The sequence below is a fragment of the Xenopus laevis genome, chromosome 3L, assembly GCF_017654675.1.
Source record: "Xenopus laevis strain J_2021 chromosome 3L, Xenopus_laevis_v10.1, whole genome shotgun sequence".
In the NCBI taxonomy this organism is placed as follows: Eukaryota; Metazoa; Chordata; class Amphibia; order Anura; family Pipidae; genus Xenopus; species Xenopus laevis.
This window is the reverse complement of record NC_054375.1, coordinates 144,302,146-144,324,092: the sequence shown is the minus strand read 5'-3', so window position 1 is coordinate 144,324,092 and position 21,947 is coordinate 144,302,146. Positions and strand designations below refer to the sequence as shown.

General features: G+C 38.0%; 1 protein-coding gene across 1 annotated transcript in view; it reads left to right on the top strand.

Annotated features, from left to right (window-relative positions):
* Positions 1-5,046: 5,046 nt before the first annotated feature.
* The window catches only part of LOC108710358 (adhesion G protein-coupled receptor E1), a 19,897-nt gene continuing 2,996 nt past the window's right edge, over positions 5,047-21,947 (top strand). The window contains exons 1-14 of the mRNA XM_041587198.1: positions 5,047-5,794; positions 7,288-7,323; positions 7,863-8,009; positions 9,923-9,987; positions 12,089-12,166; positions 13,059-13,227; positions 13,622-13,723; positions 13,827-14,014; positions 15,788-15,952; positions 16,269-16,463; positions 17,548-17,783; positions 18,216-18,276; positions 20,304-20,395; positions 21,496-21,664. Of these exons, the coding sequence (XP_041443132.1) occupies positions 5,746-5,794; positions 7,288-7,323; positions 7,863-8,009; positions 9,923-9,987; positions 12,089-12,166; positions 13,059-13,227; positions 13,622-13,723; positions 13,827-14,014; positions 15,788-15,952; positions 16,269-16,463; positions 17,548-17,783; positions 18,216-18,276; positions 20,304-20,395; positions 21,496-21,664 (1,752 nt within the window). The 5' untranslated portion in view covers positions 5,047-5,745. The remainder of the gene's footprint in view (positions 5,795-7,287; positions 7,324-7,862; positions 8,010-9,922; positions 9,988-12,088; positions 12,167-13,058; positions 13,228-13,621; positions 13,724-13,826; positions 14,015-15,787; positions 15,953-16,268; positions 16,464-17,547; positions 17,784-18,215; positions 18,277-20,303; positions 20,396-21,495; positions 21,665-21,947) is intronic.

The window sequence follows — 21,947 nt, the reverse complement described above, 5'->3', positions numbered from 1 at the left end:
TTCCCCATTCTGTGCAGAGTTGTAATGCATTTAGATTACTACACATCTTTAATCACTGTTGACAAAGAGGAAATTTGTACTTACCAAGGATTGTTGCACATAACAACTTATCTCATTTTAAAAGGGGACATGTTAATGATAAAATGATTTCTTGCTCCTCTTCATTTTGCTTTGAATATTGCGCTGAATAAAAATTAAAATATAAATAGATTATTTCATCATACTTCTATTCACTATTGTATACGAATTGGAGCTGCAAAATTGCTTGCCTTGGCTGGCAAATACAGATAGTATATCATCTTCTTCTTCTAGGTGTCATAATGAGAAGAAACTGGTCATGAAATCTGTGGAGTATGGAGGTCCATTTAGTTATCATAATGTGCCTCATCATTTGTCAGGTGCAAACCAACATGACCTGCATTGGACCCTGTACCTTCCAGCTGACTTTAAGTCATACTACATTTGTGCCCCAGGTAAATGTGGAAATGGAAAGCAGATGCTGGTGCTCCATTAATCTGACTTAAAAAAACTCAATCACAAATTTCAGGTCTAGGGCAATTTGTTAGTGTTTGATGGAAGAGGATTGATGATTTGAGTGGCTAAGTTTAATGGTTACCACTACAAATCAGATTTGCACCTTTCTCATTTTCCCTACCGCACAGTTTTTGTTAGTGCTTAGATAGTGGTGGTGGGGACTAGGCCTTGTGTGTACAGTAACAATGCTGCAAAATTAGACGCATATTGGCCTGCACCACTGGTTCTCTTAAATCATCATGGAGTTCAGTGGCTATGGATTTTATTAAGGAGTTACCCCAATCCATGCACAGGTTCTAGTGTTTGTGGATCACCTTACAAAAATGTCATACTTTGTTATTTGTGCAGCTGAAGAAACAGTACATATGATTATAAATGTAGGTTTTTTTTTTAATTGGCACAGTTTCCCATTAGTGATGAGTGTTTTTTTGGCAGCCATGAATTCACAGCGAAATTCTACATTCCTTGCTGGTCCTCAACTCACCCACTGATGTCCCTGAGCTAGTGGCTTACAAATCATGGGGTCCCTAACCCCACTATTTCTCCTCGTTGAAGTGAAAGCTGCTCGCTAAATTCCCTGAGCTTTCCTCTCGCTCCTAGAGTGACTCAAATCTGACTATCACTCTCTGGCCTAATGTAAACTTAAACAGCTGGGCCTGTATCAACCTCACAGAGAGGTGAGGTCCCAGGAAAGACTTTGAGCACATAAGACTACACCCCTTTATACTTTTACATGCTGCCACCTAGTGGGCAAACCTTGAAATAATATGGACCCAGGAAAAGGGACATAGCTGTCTGGGTTAATTAAAGAACCAAGAGGACCACTTTAGGTGGCCAAATATAAGGGCAACTGCCTGAGTAAAACATACCTAAATCTCAAGGTCCCTATATTCATTAAAGTCATTGGTCATTTTTTCTTATGGCGACTTTTTCGTCCAAATGCATTAAAGTCAATGGGTGTTTTTTGTTAAAGCAACATTTTTAGCGGCGACTTTTTTCGTTGCAGCAAATTTTTCAGTGGTAAATTTTTGCCACAATTTTGCAAAAAAATTTGGAGATGGCAAAATGCAGAATTTTGCAGCGGATCCATGGCTGGCGCCAAAAATAATTAAAGTGGGGAAACATATACAGAAATTACAGATATAGATATTACAAAATCATCAAATTCTTGTACAGGCATGGGATCCATTATCCAGAAACCCAATATCCAGAAAGTTCCAAATTACTTAAAGGCATCTCCCATAGACTCCATTTTATCCAAATAATCCAAATTTTTAAAAATGATGTCCATTTTTCTGTAATAATAAAACAGAAGCATGTATTTGATCCCAACTCAGATAAAATTAATCCTTATTGGAAGCAAAACCAAATATTGGGTTTATTTAATATTTACATGATTTTCTAGTAGACTTAAGGTATGCAGATCCAAATTATGGAAAGATCCATTATCTGGAAAACCAAGGTCCCAAGCATTCTGATAACACGTCCCATACCTGTACAAATGTTATAAAAAAAACACAGCAATATCAGAAACAAATAACAGGCCACCATAAATGACTTTCTCTTGTTTAGAAAAACAAGAGTAAAGTTTATCAACGGAAAACCTATTCCTACACTTTCCTTTAGTTAAATTGGGGCTGAAGTTTTTGAAATAAACAGATTAATTGTCTACAACGTCTTAAAACAATTAAGATTCCTCCCATTTTCCACATTTTCTTGTTTAAAGGGATTCTGTCATGATTTTTATGGTTTACTTTTTATTTCGAAATTACACTTTATGCATTGCAAATAATTCACTCTACTATTTGAAATGGTATTCTTGAACCAACAAATGTATTTTTTTTAGATGTAATATTAATGTGGAGGCAGCCATCTCAGTACATGGTGCCTGATCTGATGTGCCGGAAGGAACTGCTTCGAGACAGCTGTTGTTTCCTCCCTTCCCATTGTATTGTGTTATGACTTGGCTGTGCTTCCTTTCTTCTTCTTTCTTCAGATTTCCCAGGGCAAATGCATGCGCAGTTGAATGAAATAGTCAACTTTTTAGTTAAAGTTCAGCTGAAAGAAGAAGACAGAAGAGGATCGCCCCATGGTGCTCACTGGTATAACCCCGGGCCGGTGCAGTTTTCTGCTGATAGGAGCACTTGTCCGGGGTTTCAGGTAAGTCAATACAATCACTTGGGGGTGCCTAACATTTGGTATCCCCAAGTGCACAATCAGCGCCGGATTTAACTTCTGGGCGCCCCTAGGCCGCGCGGTCCGACCAGGCGGCTGTGCGGTCCTAGTGCCCGCCTTCCCAGCGCGCCGGCGAAAAAACGCCGGCGCAGCTGGTGCAGTTGAACGGCGGCTGGGCGGCATGCCGCCCCTATTTCTTTGCCGCCCTAGGCCCGGGCCTATGCGGCCTTGCCGCAAATCCGGGCCTGTGCACAATGCCTTTTCTTCTACTTTAACCCACAGTTATAGGCAGTGAGGAGGGAGGAAGGAGGTGTGGAAAGTGAAAGTAATTGCCTGCCCCACCTCTTTGAGACATAGATGGAGTAGACAATATTTGATTGACAACTGAGATTTTTAAATACCTTTATAGCAGGTATGGATGCTTTATTTAAAAAATAATTTGGGTTTCATAATAAATTTGAAAATTAATTTTATTATACATCATTTTATGTCTGGGTGATAGGTCCCTTAAAAAAACTAATAATGAGCTGAAAATCCCTGTCCAGTGTGCCTATCCCTGATATTACATCCCCTACTAAGGAGAACCCAAGAATCATTTTCCCTTATAAGTTGGTCAACATTCAGGTAAGATACTATCAAGGGGAAAACATGTTTTTTTCAAAACGTATCAGTTAATAGTAGAATGCTCGGGGGAGTGAGCCAGGAACTGGAAATGACAGGGTGAGGAATGAGGGAACCAGAAGAGGATATTAAGGATTATGGGGGTTGTAGTTCCTGGGTTATTTTTACTATTGGGGTGGGTGGAGACACGAGGGGTTAAAAGAGGAAGGAAGCAAAGGGAGCTCTTTTTGCTCATATATCAGTTTTCCAGCTGCCCCCAGTCATGTGACTTGTGCTCTGATAAACTTCAGTCACTCTTTACTGCTGCACTGCAAGTTGTAGTGATATCAACCCCCTCCCTTTACCCCCCAACAGCCTAACAATAGAACAATGGGAAGGTAACCAGATAGCAGCTCCCTAACACAAGATAACAGCTGCCTGGTAGATCTAAGAACAACACTCAATAGTAAAATCCAGGTCCCACTGCGACACATTCAGTTACATTGAGTAGGAGAAACATCAGCCTGCCAGAAAGCAGTTCCATCCTAAAATGCTGGCTCTTTCTGAAAGCACATAGTACATAGTTAAATCAGGTTGCAAAAAGACAAGTCCATCAAGTTCAACCCCTCCAAATGAAAACCCAGCATCCATACACACACACCCCTTGCTACTTTCACATAAACTATATATACCCATATCTATACTAACTATAGAGTTTAGTATCACAATAGCCTTTGATATTAGGTCTGTCCAAAAAATCCACAACCTCACTGTCCTCCTGTGAAGAGCCACCTACGTTGCTTCAAATGACCAGGCAAAATGACCTGAGATGCACCTACACACCAATATTACAACTAAAAAAATACACTTGCTGGTGCAGGAATTAAATTTTATATTGTAGAGTGAGTTATTTGCAGTGTAAACAGTATAATTTGAATAAATAAAAACTCCATCACAAAAATCATGACAGAATCCCTTTAATGACAAGTGTTCACAAAATGGTGCCTGTCTGCTAGCTGCTGTTGGGAATACCAAAAATGAAGGGATTTCAATCATTTATATAGTATTTTTGCTTAACAAACACAATAGAAAATAATTTGGAATTATTTCTTAGGGTGACAGTCCCCCTTTAAAATACTAATCCTTTAAGTGTCCCATATACTGATATTATACAGTGTGTTTGTGTGGATTTCTCCCATTATTTCTGTTCCATAGACGCCAGGCATAGCAGGAATCAACTGAGACATGAAGTCCACGGTTTCCTTTGTGTCTCTTTCTTCCTGTAAGATCTATGTCCATATTACTCATTAGACCTATAAAGCCTATTAGGTTGCTGCTTTGTTATACAGAGGAGGAGCTATATATTGTTCTTATCATGCTAGGTTTATGAGTGTGCCACTTCTTTATTTGTCTCACTCTGTCTTTCTGATGAACTGATCTGCTGCCGAGCTGTTTCAGGATGAAGACTCAGGTAGGGAAGGAAGTTATGGTTATCTGGGTTGTCATAGTCCCCCCCTAAGGGCAGGTTCACACGCTCAGATTCAGGCAGATTAGCCGCTCAGCAACAAATCTCTTCTTCTTCGGGGCATCGAATCTCACCGAACTGCCTCCAGCCGGCTAGAATGTAAAACGCCGGCAGGATGGCTATCAGTGCGTTTCGTTTTCCGAAGTTGCCTCACGAGGAAACTTCGGGCGACTTCAGAAAATTAAGCACTCTGAGTGCTTAGTTCTAATGATGAGTGAATCTGTCCAGTTTTGCCTCGCCAACAATTAGTGAAACTGCAAAAAATTTGCAAATTTCGCTGTGACAATGCAACTTTTGTCTCACGCCTATTTGGGATTTTTTTGCACAATACATTGGAGCCCATGGGTGTTTTTTTCTTCACAGCAAAACCTCTCGAAAAATTGTGCTCATCACTAATGACAACCAATCAGATGTTTGTTTTTATTGTCCTACCTTTTTCCGGCTGAAAAATCCTACTGAGCATCCTCCTATTTGGGGAATTGCGAGAGGGATCCTGAAACTGAATGTGATGCAACCAAGAATAGTGACTGCCACTTGTGCTATGCAGCTCTGCATTTGGAATGGGGTCTTAGGTAGTCTTTGGTGTGGCTCAGGGTTTTTTTATTGAAAACTTTACTATAGAATATTGACAGAATTTAGACTAACACGTCAGAGACACAAATATAGACATTTGTGTCTATATATTCTTGGGCTTAGCGTTAATGTACCCATTGAAAGTTATTGTGTAACCATAGAGATTATTTGTGACAGATGTCTGACTGGTTACCATGGGTTGTTCATAAATTAATTCCACTCTATAAAGTTGTTGATTTGATTATACAGGGGAAGGATCACACTGATTCCACTAGTGTTTTCCTTGTGACACTGCCCTAATTTTCTCTCATTGTGTCTTTGTGTAATGGACCAACTTAATGCAGAGACGTATCAGGATGAGGACCCAGGTTGGATGGTTGCTGATAGGTAAGTGCACTTGGCAGAGTATAGTGAAGCACCTAAAAGTATTACAGTTACAAAAAACGTAGATATTTCCTAATTAAAACAATAGGCAAAAAGTATGTTCAGCACAAGCCCTCTTCATAAGACTAATGTTATAAAGGGGGTATACTCTTATATCGTATATTGTTTTCAACACAGTAGTCAACAAACTGGAAGATCACAGACTGAGAAATAATACAACTCAGGAATTCTTTCCTACTCCAGTGCAGTGAATGGGCACCTGCTATGCCAGCCACCAAGCTCCAATGAGCTAAGGAGGTGAAGTGAATGTATGGTAGACCTCAGGTGAAACCCTCACCTCCCTCCTGGGATTATTACCCAAGGAGGTTGAACTGAACTATTTTATGACAAGGGATACTAGCCACTTCCCAGTCTTGTAGGCATTCCTCACCACGTAACAGCTGGGACAAAACCAGTAACTAACCAGATGAATGCCTAACCATCACCTAGCACTACAAACTCACTCCACCAACATCATGTTAGGATGAGAAGGATGTTCTTACCATGATCTGCTACACCAGATCTGGATCCGCTTTCTAGCTGTAACCTCCTTGACAACAAAGGCAGGGATCCCCAACCTTTTGAACCCGTGAGCAACAATCAGAAGTAAAAAGAGTTGGGGAGCAACACTAACATGAAAAATGTTCTTGGGGTGTCAAATGAGGTCTGTGATTGGCCATTTGGTAACCCCTTGTGGATTGTCAACCTACATTGATGCTCTGTTTGGCAGTGCACATGGATTTTATGCAATGAAAACTTACCTCCAAGCCAGAAATTTAAAAAATAAGCACCTGCTTTGAGGTCACTAGTAGCAACATCCAAGGGGTTGGAGAGCAACATGTTGCTCACGAGCTACTGGTTGGCGATCACTGACCTAAGGTGTTCCTTCTCCCTTCTCATCAATAACCCTAGGCTGAACCCTTTGCCTCCCTTCCCTCCTAGCCTTGTCAAGGCTCCCCTTCCTTAAAGGAATAGTAACATCAAAAAACAAAGTGTTTTAAAGTAATAAAAATATAATGTAGTGTTGCCCTGCACTGGTAAAATTGATGTGTTTGCTTCAGAAACACTACTATTGTTTATATAAACAAGCTGCTGTGTAGCAATGGGGGCAGCCATTCAAAGGAGAAAAGGCTCAGGTTACAAAGCAGATAAGCTCTCTAGAACATGACGGTGTTATCTGTTATCAACTATTTATCCTGTGCCATATAGCCTCTTTTCAATTTCTGCCATTGCTACACAGCAGCTCGTTCATATGAACTATAATAGTGTTTCTGAAGCAAACACATTCATTTTACCAGTGCAGGGCAACACTACATGATATTTTCATTACTTTAAAACACTTTAATTTTTTGGTGTTACTTTTCCTTTAAGCTTGACATTCAGGTAGCACCATTACATACACAATATATCAATGTTATACTTTCAGCATGGTAATACTGTGTGTATTTTTTCTTCAGCTGTCTGTGCATTAGATATCTTCACTGGAGCTCAAGGTGAGCTACAATTAACAATAGCACTTCATTATTTTAGATTGAATAACACACACACACTTCTAGTTTCTGCCAGTTACTACCAACATAAAAAAAACTTGAAAAAAAAATATTAAAAAAAGAAAAAATGTTTCTAACTTAATTGGCTTTTGGCAGAGAGCACAGAACAACCAGGAGGTTCAGATAAGATACTTTTGTAATGATTTTGAGATAAGCAAATAAGTAATTGTAACAATTTAGATAAGGAGGTCCCTTGGGACATATTAGACTCACAGCTTAAAGGGCAATTCACCTTCACTAGCAAAACTGTTGTCACTGAAAAAAAAACACAGAAATATGTTCAAAGTTTGTAAAATTTTGTAAAATGAACATGGTGATTAAGGGGTGGTCACAAAAAATAGGCGTGGTCCAAAAAAATTGCCGTGCTACGCTCTGCAAATTTTTTGTCCCTTTTTTATTTCCAAAATGTTGGGAAGTATGTAGCCACATATCTAATGCTAATCATACTAATCTCGAGGTTTTTTTTTACATACTTTCCCCAGATTTAGATGTCATCATTTGTAACAGAGAATCTGACTGTCCTGCAAATTCCTACTGTCATTCTTCCTACAGTCACTGCTACTGTGATTCAGGATTTGAAGGTTCAATATACAGAAAACAATATATCTATCAAAATGAAAGTTGTGCAGGTAGGTGTAAATGTGAGTGTACACCACTAGTCTTATAGCTGTTGGCATAGGCAGTGGCTTAACTATATTTTACTGGGCCCCACAGCATATTAATTTTAGGGCCCCCAGCATATCCAGAGGTTGTCCTGTTTAATCAATATATATTTAAATGGCTCATTAATTAGGGCCTTTTGGGCCCCCTATACCTCCTGGGCCCCCCTGCAGCTACAGGGTCTGCTTCCCTTAAAGGGCATGTAAAGTCTTAAATAGAATAAGGCTAGAAATGCTGTATTTTGTACACTAAATATAAACAGGAACTTACTGCACCACATGCCTAATCAAACAAATGATTTATGCTTTCAAAGTTGGCTACAGGGGGTCACCATCTTGTAACTTTGTTATACATCTTTGCAAGACTAAGACTGTGCACATGCTCAGTGTGGTCTGGGCTGCTTAGGGATCGTCATAAATGCTTGAGTTCTGCATGGCTGGGAAGTAAGGCGGGGGCTCCCCCTACTGTTCATAAGTATGATTGTTTCCCTGCTCAGCAGTTAGGGACCGTCTGACAATTCCTATCCACAGCTGTAAATGAAGGGAGAATTTCACTGCATACAGTCAGGTTTCTTATAAAAACGGTACACTTTTTTTAATTAAAGTATATTGGAAGGTAAAATCAAACCTACTATCTCCTTTTATGGTTCTGTAATTAAAGCCACACAATTTGCTCATGTCTAGCAAACAATCAGAAAAGTGTTTTCAAACACCTAGACTAAAAATGTGAGGGCACACTGCCTCATAATGTAAAAAACCCTGTTTATTATAACATTAAAAAACAGGTGGCTGTATGGACGCATTTCGTGAACATCCCTTAAATAGGCTAAATGAGATGACATTGAGACTTTCATTTTTACACTTGATAATAGCGCCATCTACTGGACAAAAGTATAAAAAAGCAATATGCGGAATCTCATATCATGTGAAATACACATATTATAATAAAAACATTTGAAAAATGAGAAACATAGGGGAAAAAGGAAATATATAGAAATGCATATATACAAAATATACGAATACAGTTATTCAATGAATAAGTCATATAACATATCCAACCATAAATATCAGTTATCCCCTAAGAATCAAACAAAAACCAAGGCTCATATAATGTGAAATACAAATACACATCAAATAATATAAGAGGTTTCCCATCTAGAGTTGAGATCCAAAGGGGCACATGTATTTAACTCAAATTTCCAACAATAACTAAAATGGTTTATTAGAACATATCCACATGGGAAATTATCACTATACAGAAGACAACCATGGTGTAATAGTCAATACAATGCTGATGATCAGTCTAACCAGAGTTTCTCTGTTTCCTCTGGGGACATTACTTATGGGAAACCCAGATATATCTAAGTCTCTGTTGCCCTGTCTCCCTGTCTTCCCTGTCTAGGCAAAAAATGCCTTTGGAATCTAATACTTTCTATAACTCCTTGGTGGAGCCAAAGCTGCTCTGTATAGGTAGCCTAGTCCTGGCTGTCTCTCATAGGGAGACTATTACAGGATCTAGTTATTCCTTACTAGCCCTGGCTAAGGATGACCACAGGAGTCTCAAATCTACGTAGGAGAGGGCAGGCAAAAGCCTCTGGCAGAATCCTATGCAGACTCCTTCTTGAGGCCACATAGCTCAGGCATTTATATTATAGCACAGCACCACCTAGCAGCAACCCTGTGACCCAGAAAATGGGGCATTACTATTTCACTTGGACTAAGGGTCCCCTTTGGGCACAATCTCTAGTAACCCATTTATCCATCCCCTGCACTAGTAATTCACAGAGAAAACAAACCAGTAGTAAATGTATTTAATACAAGTAAAGAAATCCTATATATCAGATGTATTTTTCTTTGTTTTCTTTGTTTCTTTGTTTTCCCAGCATTTGAAAGTTTATGTGAGTCTTTGCAAGAGCCAAACGAAACTCTAAATTATTGTAATGAAAGGGTGAGTATCTAACTAACTGCAATAAAAAAAAAAAAATCTGTGTGAATTTAGAAAGGCAAATGTTTGTTTATGATATTTCTCCTGTCTCTGTACCAAAATAATGAACTTGTTCAGACTGTTTATAGCAGTTCAATTCGTTATCACAGCCAAAATATGGACACTCAATTGGTGATGAGTGAACTTGTGATGAAATGCTTTGGCATCAATGGGAAGGGGAAATTTCATTCAAGGCATTTTCAGGTCTGCAATAGTTTATACATTGCCCATCTTGTTAGAGAAGCTTCCTTTCACTATATTACAGCTGTTTTTTTTTTTATGGGAAAAAATGCTATTGTGTTGCCAATATCTTCCGGACAGCTCCTTTAGATAGATAGGGTAGAGCTCCCATGCCATTGTTGATGTGGAAGGTGAGGGGTGAATAATAATAAATTCCATGTTTTTCTCTGGCAAAACAGACTGTGTTTTTTTTAATCTGGAGAGTCAGTACTAGGGATGCACTGAATCCAGGATTCGGTTCGGGATTCGGCCTTTTTCAGCAGGATTCGGCCAAATCCTTCTGCCCGGCCGAACCGAATTCGAATCCTAATTTGCATATGCAAATTTGTGGTGGGGAGGGAAATAACGTGACTTTTTGCCACAAAACAAGGAAGTACATTTTTCCCCTTTCCACCCCTAATTTGCATATGCAAATTAGGGTTCGGATTCGGTTCGGTATTCGGCCGAATCTTTCACAAAGGATTCGGGCATTCGGCTGAATCCAAAATAGTGGATTCGGTGCATCCCTAGTCAGAACACATAGTCAACTTTTAGCACAGTTTCACAAAGTTTTTTTGCTCAACACAAATTTTTTTTTAATTCAAATCCCATTGATAATAATTATTATAACCTGATTTCTGGATATTTCCCATGCTCTGCAGCCTTTTTAAATCTGTTTAAATATATCTTTTCTCCGTCTCTTAGACTTGCTTGACTATCAATTTACATCCCTGATCTACTCTTTCTTCTCTGAGAAATGATGCTAAGTCATGTGGCCTAGATGCCACTGGTCCCCAATAAATGTATCCCACAGCCAAGGACATCTGCAGCTTTAATGTAACTTAAAACAACATTTCTAGCCTACTTCTTTAGTTAGGTTTTAGTTCTCCTTTAAGTATAACAGTAATAATATTCAACATGCAGGTCTTCAGAAATGTTGTAAATTACTTAAAGGGCATGTAAAGTCTAAAATAGAATAAGGCTAGAAATGCTGTATTTTGTATACTAAATATAAACATGAACTTACTGCACCACAAGCCTAATCAAACAAATAATTTATGCTTTCAAAGTTGGCTACAGGGGGTCACCATCTTGTAACTTTGTTATACATCTTTGCAAGACTAAGACTGTGCACATGCTCAGTGTGGTCTGGGCTGCTTAGGGATCATCATAAACAAAGCTGCTTGAGTTCTGCATGGCTGGGAAGTAAGGCGGGGGCTCCCCCTGCTGTTCATAAGTATGATTGTTTCCCTGCTCAGCAGTTAGGGACCGTCTGGCAATTCCTATCCACAGCCGTAAATGAAGGGGCAATTTCACTGCATAAAGTCAGGTTTCTTAAAACAGTACACATTTTTTAATTGAAGTATATTGGAGATAGGTTTATTTTTCATTAAAGAAAGTAAAAATGGGATTTTGTTTTTTTGCCTTTACATGCCCTTTAAAGCAACTGGACTCTGAGTTTTCTTAAAAATATTTCACCACTCATATGAGCGGTTTCTTCAATTGAACTGAATGCTCTTTATATAGTTCTTAAGAGTATCATAGTCTTTATGAAATTCGTTGTTTATTTAACATCTGTGTTTTAAAAAAGGCAAAGCTGGCAATATTTTCAAACCTCAACCTTTTCCGATTGTAACGCTTCATAATGAAGGACCTATATGATATTTGCATGTAAATCTTTGGTTATTGTGTGCTATACAATCACACATTTTATACATCTGAATTACATTGATCCCAAAAGTTAGTTCCAGCATGTAACTACATAAATATATAAACCAACAAATATATAATAGGTGTCTTTTACAGTATGATCTTTGTAACATCGGAAATTCTTAATGCATTTCAGGATCCCAGCTGCTTTCTTCAGAGGTTGACTTTTGACCTTCTGGAATCTTCTTGTAAAACTACCACATTAGGCATGAAGGTAAGTGATTTGTTTTGGAAATTTGGTTTGGAGACAGATGGCTCAGAATTTAATGTTATATTATATTTACAGTATTTCCATCAGTCCATCAATGGAGCTTATATTTTAAGAAGCCTTTCAAATGTGCACACTGTGGTCAATAATTGTTAATTTCTTTGCTCTGCCATTCCTTTCCTCTTTTTTATTATTCTCCAACTCTAGTGTCCCTTCCACTCATGTCTATATGTAACTTATTGTCTATCAGTCATGTTCGGTATCCCAAAACCGAGAACAGAAGCCAAGGTTTTGGGCACGGCTCACGCTTCTGTCTATAACAGTTGCCTTTCATGTCAGGAGGAGCCCTTTGCAACTCAGATGCCACCAGAACTTAAAGTGAGAGAACCAAGGCAAGAGTTCTGGGCAGGCAAGGGAACAGGAATATGTGACAGGAGTAACTGGTTTAGAATAAAGCATAGTCAATGTAACCAGCCAGGGTCAATAACCAGTCAGACAGCGCAGTACAGAATCAGGATCCATAGTCAATAGTAGTCAATAACCAGTCAATGGTTGGTTCAGGCAGCAGAGAGTGGTCAAGGACAGGCAAGGGTCTAGGAACAGTAAATCAAACTAGAATGACACCCAGAAATGATCTAACAATAGACCTACATTGGGCAATGAAAAAACAAGGTGCCTTTACATATTTTAATATCGCGTGAAGTGTGATGACGTCAGATGCGGCCGGCAGAATTAAAGGATGTTCACATATGAATGCACGTGTGTTTTGGTGGGTTGACTAAACAAAAGAACTTGGCCGACCCAGCAAGGAGGATGGTGGGGCGTCCCCTCCGCCCACCAGGTATCGTTAGACTATATGCTTGACTTCTTAGCTATTGTCCTCTGCGTCTATCTACAGGGCAGTGTAAATTCCATCTCTCAAATCCTCAGTGACCCTTCTTGGTCCAATTTCAGCTCTTCTGAAGTTAGTTCTGTTGTAAATGGGCTCCTAGAGACTGTGGAATCATCAGTATTGAAATCATTTTCTAAAAATCCCAGCAATATGAACTTCAACACATCTGTGATAGGTAAGAAGATAATATGATTTATAACATTTTTATACAGGAAACCATAAGTTTAACCTCACCAAATAAAACCTTGTATGAAGTTTTCCTTAAAGTTTCCCTGGCACCTGCACTATTTAATTAAGTACAAAAAAAACTGTGTATATTACTGTATATGTTAACCATTCCTCTGGTAATTGCTTCTAATTATAGCTGTGTGCTTGGATTTAAGGGAACCCAGGAATTACTGGGACCTTGTGGAAATTCCATGGTTCCATTAACAGCTTGCATTAATAGCCACAACTGACTTAAAGAGGTTGTTCACCCTTGAGTTCATTTTTAGTATGATGATCTCCAACATTCAAGTTCTATGAGTACTCTCCTCCCTTTATTATTTAATATTATTTTGTTTTCCTAGAAATTGCTACCAAGGTGACCCAAGAAAACTGTTCTTTCCTAACCATAAATGTGGGACTCAACAGCATGAATGTGCCATGTAATCTCCTGCCTGAACCTGAAGGTCAGAGGAATTCAACATATCTGGTCTGATGTTAATCTCAGGTGGGAGGCCAAATGATATTTTAAAGCTTCAAAGAGTTATTTACATTTCTCGTTTTCTCCAGATGGATCTGTCTTTATTTCATACAAGGACCTCAACTCCAGATTAAGTGGGAATTTCCTCAAGCGACCAGAGGATCCTGGAGAAACCCACACTGCGGTGGTGAATTCACAAGTTGTGACTGGAAGTACCACAAGCCAAAAGAGGGAAAACCTAAAACCCCCAGTCACCTTCTATCTGAATAATCTGCAGGTCAGTTGAAGAACCAGTGCCAATATTTGTACCTAGAATCCCATACTGCAACATTACCAAAATGAGAATCAGCTGACGCAGCATCCACAAACAGTGGCCCATTGGTGCAAAGTTCTGACATTTAACACTGTCTTTTGCCTTCTGACATAACTTGGCATCAGTTAATTCCCCCCACACAGTGTTCTTTATGGAAATATATTTCTGCAGCACATAGTATCAGTGACACTGACATGGGGCTAGACATATTGTCAGTTTCCCAGCTGCCCCAGTCATGTCATGGCTTGTGCCTGCACTTTAGGATGGAACTATTTTCTTTCAGGCTGTTATTTCTCCTACGTAATGTAAATGAATGTGTCTCAGTGGGACCTGGATTTTACTATTGAGTGCTGTTCTTAGATCTACCAGGCAGCTGTTATCTTGTGTTAGGGAGCTGCTATCTGGTTACCTTCCCATTGTTCTGTTGTTAGGCTGCTGGGGGTGAAAGGGAGGTCGGTGATATCACTCCAACTTGCAGTACAGTAGTAAAGAGTGACTGAAGTTTATCAGAGCACAAGTCACATGACTGGGGGTAGCTGGGAAACTGACAATATATCTAGCCCCATGTCAGAATTCAAAATTGAATATAAAAAAATCTGTTTGCTTTTTTGAAAAATGTCTTTCAGTGCAGAATTCTGCTGGAACAGCACTATTAACTGATGCATTTTGAAAAAAACATGTTTTCCCATGACAGTATCCCTTTAAGATGGCATCATGCTAGTCATTTGTCATAATATGACATCATAAAGTATTATTCATTCCAATTACCCATCCCGCTACATGGAGTACCCACAAGGTTGCTTAGGTAGAGAACAGCAATAAGTAAGCAGAAGGTGATAGAATGACTGCAAAATTGGGCACCCAATAACTCTTCTCACAAAATCACTTGCCCCCCTACATGTTCCAAGCATTCCTGCACTTAGGGGGTTATTTATCAAAGTCCAATTTTATCTCAACATTTTCTGCTACAAAATCCGATCAAATCCACTCTGTTTTTTTACGCTTATTTATTATTACATTTTCCCGAAAATTTGCTTTGCGGGGAAAAAAATAAGATATTTTTTATTTTTTTTTATTTTTCACCCAAAAACTCTGATATTTTTCAGATTTTTCACCCGAAAACTACTATTTCTTATGCTTTTTACCCGAAAACTCTAAAAACTTCGGGGTATTGCACGAAACCCAGCGCACATCAAAAAATCGTTGGGACTTCTCCCATTGACTTATATGCAACCTCGACAGGTCTGAGATGCTGAATTTTCTGATTCTGACTTTTCCATCCTCGGCGTTTGGTAAATTCCAAAAGTATCATGATTTTTTTAAAAGTCCGATTTTATTAAAGAAAATCATGAATTTTTGGGATTTTTGCATTCGTTGTTTAGTAAATAACCCCCTTAGTTTCAATGTCCCTATTCAGCCTTCTCTGATGCATTGTATAAATTATATGCTTTCCATGTATGCTAGAGAACCATGGATCTACTGCCAACCTGGTGCTAAGGTTTCCTCTAAGCAATAGGGCATAGCAGGTACAACTGACTTGCGATTCAAAATAAAATTAATTAAATGCCATTAGTGAATTACTTGTGTAGTGGAACATGGCACTGTGTGACGGGGAGGTGTAATGAAATGTATGATAGTTAAAATTAATTGTTGCGTAGGTTTGTAGAAATGCTATTTTAATTGAAATGCAGAAGGTTGCTGCCCTGTAAAAAATATTGCTCTGTTTTTTATTTGGAGGCCCCAGACCCCTACCATATATCCATGTGTGTATTCTGGGATCCTGAGCTGATTGGATGGTCACAGAGAGGCTGTAGCATCATATTCTCCAATGTCTCCCACACCGTGTGCTCCTGCGATCACCTTTCCACCTTTGCTGTCATCATGGCTCCCTGCGATATAAAGGTGAATACATTTTGCAGGCTTTGGCCACTAGACATTTATTTTATTCTGTATTTCTCCCTGTTGACAACATATGGAGTTCAACAAACAATCTGGAAAACCCACCACTGGGATTTCAACAGGAATATTTTTTTGTGAAAACAAAATAAAGGTTTGGGGGGAAATTTTGTCGAACATTAGATTTTTTAAATCTGTGTACTTCTTGATGGCTGTTAGCAAATAATACATATTATATGGTGTAAACCATTTTTTGTCTGAAGCAATGATGAATTGAATTAATATGTTACCTTATATTCTTTATTGTTGTTTCTCTGAACAGGAAGACCATGGGCTTCTTCTGGTTTCACAAATTGGTCTCAGTGTATCTTTTCTCTGCCTCTTTCTGTCTCTTCTCACTTTCCTCCTGTGCCGTTCCCTGAAAAGCGCTCACACCTCCATGTTGATAGCACTGTGCGGATGCCTCTTTTTGGGCCAGCTGTTAATTCTGTTTGGCCTACATCAAACCCAGTTCACAGTAAGTCATTATAGGTTCAAGCTTTCAATACATCATAATGAACACATTTGTGGGTGGACGTGTTCTCATATACCTGTGCTGTACAGGTTTTGGTCAACATCTATAAGCTGTGTGCATGCTTTCTTGTTGCATGAAGAACACAGAAAGGAGCACAGCAGACCTCAGCTCTTCTATCCATACACTATGGGGGTTATTTTTTTAAAGTCTGAATGCCAAAGATTCAAGTTTTTTTTACTACAAAATCTAAGTTTTTAGTGGAAAAAAAACCTTGAGATTTTTAGAGATTTATTATACTTAGAGGATGGAAAAAGTCTGAATCTGAAAATCCTGAAAATCTCAGACCTGCCGAGGTTGTATATACAGTAAGTCAATGGGAGAGGTCCCTACCCTATTGGAATGTTTCTGTTGTATGTGCAGAAATTAGGCCAAAAATTTGACTATTTAGGATTTTTCGGGAAAAAATATGAGAAATCTGGGTTTTTCAGGAAAAGGCCCGAAAAAATTGAGCTTTTCTGGAAAAAAACTCTGGCAAAGACATACGATTTGGGATCTTGTTCGATTTTATCAAGTTTGTCTGATTAAATCATGCTTTTTAATAAATAAGGTCCAATCGAGGATTCTAGTTTGGTTGGACTTTTTTTATTTAATAAAGCCTGAAGTTTGCATAATAGCACATACATGAAAAACATTTTAAGGGCACTCTGTATTATCTGCTATTATCATTACAAATGTTGCGTTCTCACATTGGAATGCTGTGTTTAAAAATATATAATTTGCAAGGTTGTAGGTTGAGAAATTTCCATGTTGTAGATTATTGAAATATTGTATACAACAGCCATGAAAGGCCTGTAAAATATAAGGAAATCCGAAAACACCCTGGAGTTCTCTGAGATGTATCATTCCGTCTGATAACTTGTGCCTTTATAGTCATGGAATTCCTTGGTGACTTCTGATATCCTTACATTTTGAAGCAGAGGGGTTATTAAATATAATTTCCAGTATGACTTAATCTTTGATTTACCCAAAAAAATATAATATGACATAATCCCAAATGCCTCCGTTTTACACTGGCTCTTTCTCACAGATGCTCTGCTCTATCATTGCTGGTTGTCTCCACTACATTCTCCTCTGTGCTTTCTGCTGGATGACTCTGGAGAGTGTTCTCCTCTTCCTCACTGTGAGAAACCTGAATGCAATGAACTACTTGACATCAAGACGCTCTCACTTCCCAACTGCCTGTCTCATTGGGTTTGGGGTTCCTGCAGTTATAGTCACCATCTCAGCAGCAGTTCGTTCTGATGGATATGGTACAGGGAAAAGGTAGCTTCATGATCTAATATACTGTGACACATAGGTCTCTACACATATGTGTTAATTGAGCTTATATATTATCTTAGCTTATATATTATTATCTTATATCTTATTTTATTATATTTAACCAGTAGAATGTTGGAATGGAACTTACTATGAACCAAAAAATAAACACAAAGGTGCAAGCTTTCATCCATAGGCCAAGGGAACACCAAGAAGTCAACAATGTTTTGTTTCTGCGAATCAAACTTTCAGGAGGCTAATGAGAGTCTTGTATTCTTAAAACCTAATGAGGATGTCCAATATCATGCTTTAGTCACCCTCAATTTGTAGTTTTTATGGTTTTAAGACCTAATAAGGAAAGACAGCTGTAATTGAATACATTGTGTGCTATTTACACGTCATTTGAAATGATGAGAGTCTCTGTTTGGTTCCTTGCAGTTGTTGGCTCAATCTAAATCTCATCTGGAGTTTCCTTGGTCCAGTTTGCGTGTTCATCACTGTGAGTTCTCAAAGCCTGATAATATCCTACAGGATCTACTACTATTGCACACTCGTCCCAGCCTTTCATAAAAGGAAATTGCTTTCAACTGGTTCGAAATTTTTTTGATTTATTATACCCAGAGGATGGAAAAAGTCTGAATTCCGAAAATTCGGCATCTTAAACCTGCCGAGGTTGTATATACGTCAATAGGAGAAGTCCCGAAGATATCCTGATATGCTCTGGGTTTTGTGCAAAAATCCAAAGAGTTTATGGTTTTTTCACCCAATAATCCAAAAAATTATTACGATTCAAATTTTCGGACTATTTTCACGATTTTTCTGAGTTTCTTCCAGAACTGGAATTTTTCAGGAAAATGTATCGATAAATAAGGAGAAATAGCTCCTTGGTCGGAGTATATTTCAGAAAATAATGAGATAAATTCAGATTTTGATAAATAACCCCCTTAGAGTTTTTTAGATATGGGTTTCATTCTCTGGAAATCTGTTATCCAGAAAGCTCCGAATTACAGAAAGGGCATCTCCCATAAACTCCATTTTAATAAAATAATTCACATTTTTAAAAATGATTTCCTTTTTCTCTATTATAATAAAACAGTACCTTGTACTTGATCCCAACTAAGATATAATTAATCCTTTTTGGAAGCAAAACTGGCCTATTGGGTTTATTTAGGGGCAGATTTAGCAAAGGTCGAATTTCGAAGTGAAATATACTTTGAAATTCGACCATCGAATGGCTATACTTCGACTTCGAAAAAACAAAGTCAAAGTTTTTTTTACCAAATTTGACCATTCTGCGTTCGAAGTAAAATCGTTTGATTGAACGATTAAATTGTTTGAATCAAACAAGTTGAACGATTTCAGCGATCGATCTAACGATTTTACTTTGACTACAAAAAACTTAGAAAAATGCATTAGAAGGTCCCATAGGCAGGTTTAATTTGGCGAACTATTGAAGTCGAAGTTTTTTTAAAGAGACAGTACTTCGATTATCGAATATTCAAACTATTTTACTTCAAATCGAATTCGAAGTAGTAGTATCCTATTCGATGGTCAAAGTATCCAAAAAATTACTTTGAATTTTGAATTTTTTTACTTTGAAAATTCCCTCGAATTCACTTCGACCCTTGATAAATTTTTCGATTTTAGCTTTTGGCCAAAAAAACCTCAAATTGATCAAGTTTTTGGTCAAAACCCTCCAAAAAACTTCTTGCAGGCTATCAACATCTTCAAATGCTTCATGGGACCTCAGCCATCGACTCCTGCATAACCTCAACAGGTTTTACTGTAAATGGTATATTTTCAAGCGATTTCCGGGGTATAATAAATCTCGAAAATACAAGTTTTGGATCTGAAAATGTGAGTTTTGACGAAAAAAAATTACCTCAAAAACTTGCATTGTCATGGAAAACATAGCACGAAACCTCAATAAATAATCCCCTTAATTTAGCCAAAGCTATTAATATTAATAATATATTAATATCAATAAATACACATTTTACATTTTGTTTTATAACACAAAAAAGTCAATTTTCCATTATGCAACTTATGTTTGCAATGTACATTTTGGTATTTTCAGGTTTTATTAAATTGTCTACCTATTTTGATTATTTTGCTCTATTTTTAGCAATTTTCCTACATACAAAATTGCCTGATTTTTTTTTTTTTAAAAAAAAAAGATAGATTCCAACATCTGTAAATACATTTTCAAGAAGCGCCAAAATTTCTAGATTTCTAGATTTCAGAATTCAGTTGTAAAAGATATATGACAATTAGAAGCATCATACTTCACATTGAAGGTAGCCTTTTATCAAATATTCTTGTTAAATTACATTTTTTGAATGATATTAGCTAATAGCTTGATAATGATCAATCTTTCCCATCTAGTATAGAACATGCCTAAAAAAACATTTGGCAGTTTATCTTAAACTGCCTCGGAGGACTAACTTTAGCCCATGGAGTTCTAGTTGGACAGACCTTTTCTTAGTTTACATTTCTATCTCTTCAACACCTGTCTATTTTATCTAGATAAACACCACCCTCCTGATCTTGACATTCTGGCTTCTACGAGTGAAGCTAGCATCTCTGAATGAAAATGTTTCAAGTCTTAAGAACATTCAGTAAGTAGGCAAGTAACAAATATAGATGTATGGGTGGAAAATGTGGATCTGACACTCCCTCTTCTCTATGAAAATTATGCCTTAACAAGCAGACTTACCACATAAGTAATTTAAGAATAAAGGTGGCCATACACCCACCAAAATTATTGTACTAAACAAATTTTCGTATGATATTCGGTGCTTGTATGGTGGGAGATGAGCCAACCGATACTGGCATAAGACTTGGATATCGGTCGGCTCACAGATCAGATAAGGCGGAAAATTTAGATTTTGTGCTTTTGAAAGCACCGGAACATCGGCCGCTGTAGTGCTGAATCATTAGATAAAGGTATAATTCTATTGTTTCTACCTGTATATCTGACGATTCAGCTCTACACGTGTGTATTGAAACGAACAATCTTTCTCTGAAAGATCTTTTACCGGAAAGATTGTAATTGTTACAAGTGGGGCCATCTTCACTTAGGGGCCGATTCACCAAGGGTCGAATATCGAGGGTTAATTAACCCTCGATATTCGACTGGGAATTAAAATCCTTCGAATATTGAAGTCGAAGGATTTTAGCGCAAATAGTTCAATTGAAGGAATAATCCTTCGATCGAAGGATTTTAATCGAACAATTCGAAGGATTTTAATCGAACAATTCGAAGGATTTTAATCGAACGATCGAAGGATTATCCTTCGACCAAAAAAACTTGGGCAAGCCTATGGGGACCTTCCCCATAGGCTAACATTGACTTCGGTAGCTTTTAGCTGCCAAAGTAGGGGGTCGAAGTTTTTTTTAAAGAGACAGTACTTCGACTATCGAATGGTCGAATAGTCGAACGATTTTTAGTTCGAATCCTTCGATTCGTAGTCGAAGGTCGAAGTAGCCCAAAAGATACTTTGAAATTCGAAGTTTTTTTACTTCGAATCCTTCACTCGAAGTTAGTGAATCAGCCCCTTAATTTCCAATGAAAGTAGAGATAAGGTTTGTTAGCTATAAAACAAAATAACTGTTTATTTAAGAATTTATTATAGGATTAGTGTTACCTTGTATATTTTCTGCTTTTACTGTTTTACTGATATACAGCTGACAATCCTGGTTTATCTTCTCCTTACAGGATTTTGACCTTCAAGGCCCTGGCTCAGCTCTTCATACTTGGATCTACTTGGGTCATTGGCTTCTTCCAGTTTGGAACTTGGGCCATTGTGGCATCATATCTGTTCACCATCTGCAACAGCCTTCAGGGCGCATTCATCTTCCTTGTGCACTGCCTGCTCAATCGCCAGGTCACTAAATTCTTGTTGCTTATTAGAACTTGCATTCTTTTTGCAGAACATGCAAATGATTTGCAGCTAAGCAAAGTATCTCCCTCCATCATATTAATGTAAAATAATTTGTCCTCAGTTCTTATGTAATCGGCACATCTTGTTCACATTTATGTGGTTTTATGCATCATCCTAAGACACATAATGCTAAAACAGAATATAGCTGTATGCATTTGCAGATAAAGGAAATACACTCTAAAGAATAGATTCAAAAGCTGTGGGACTGGTCCCCAGGGTGGCCCCA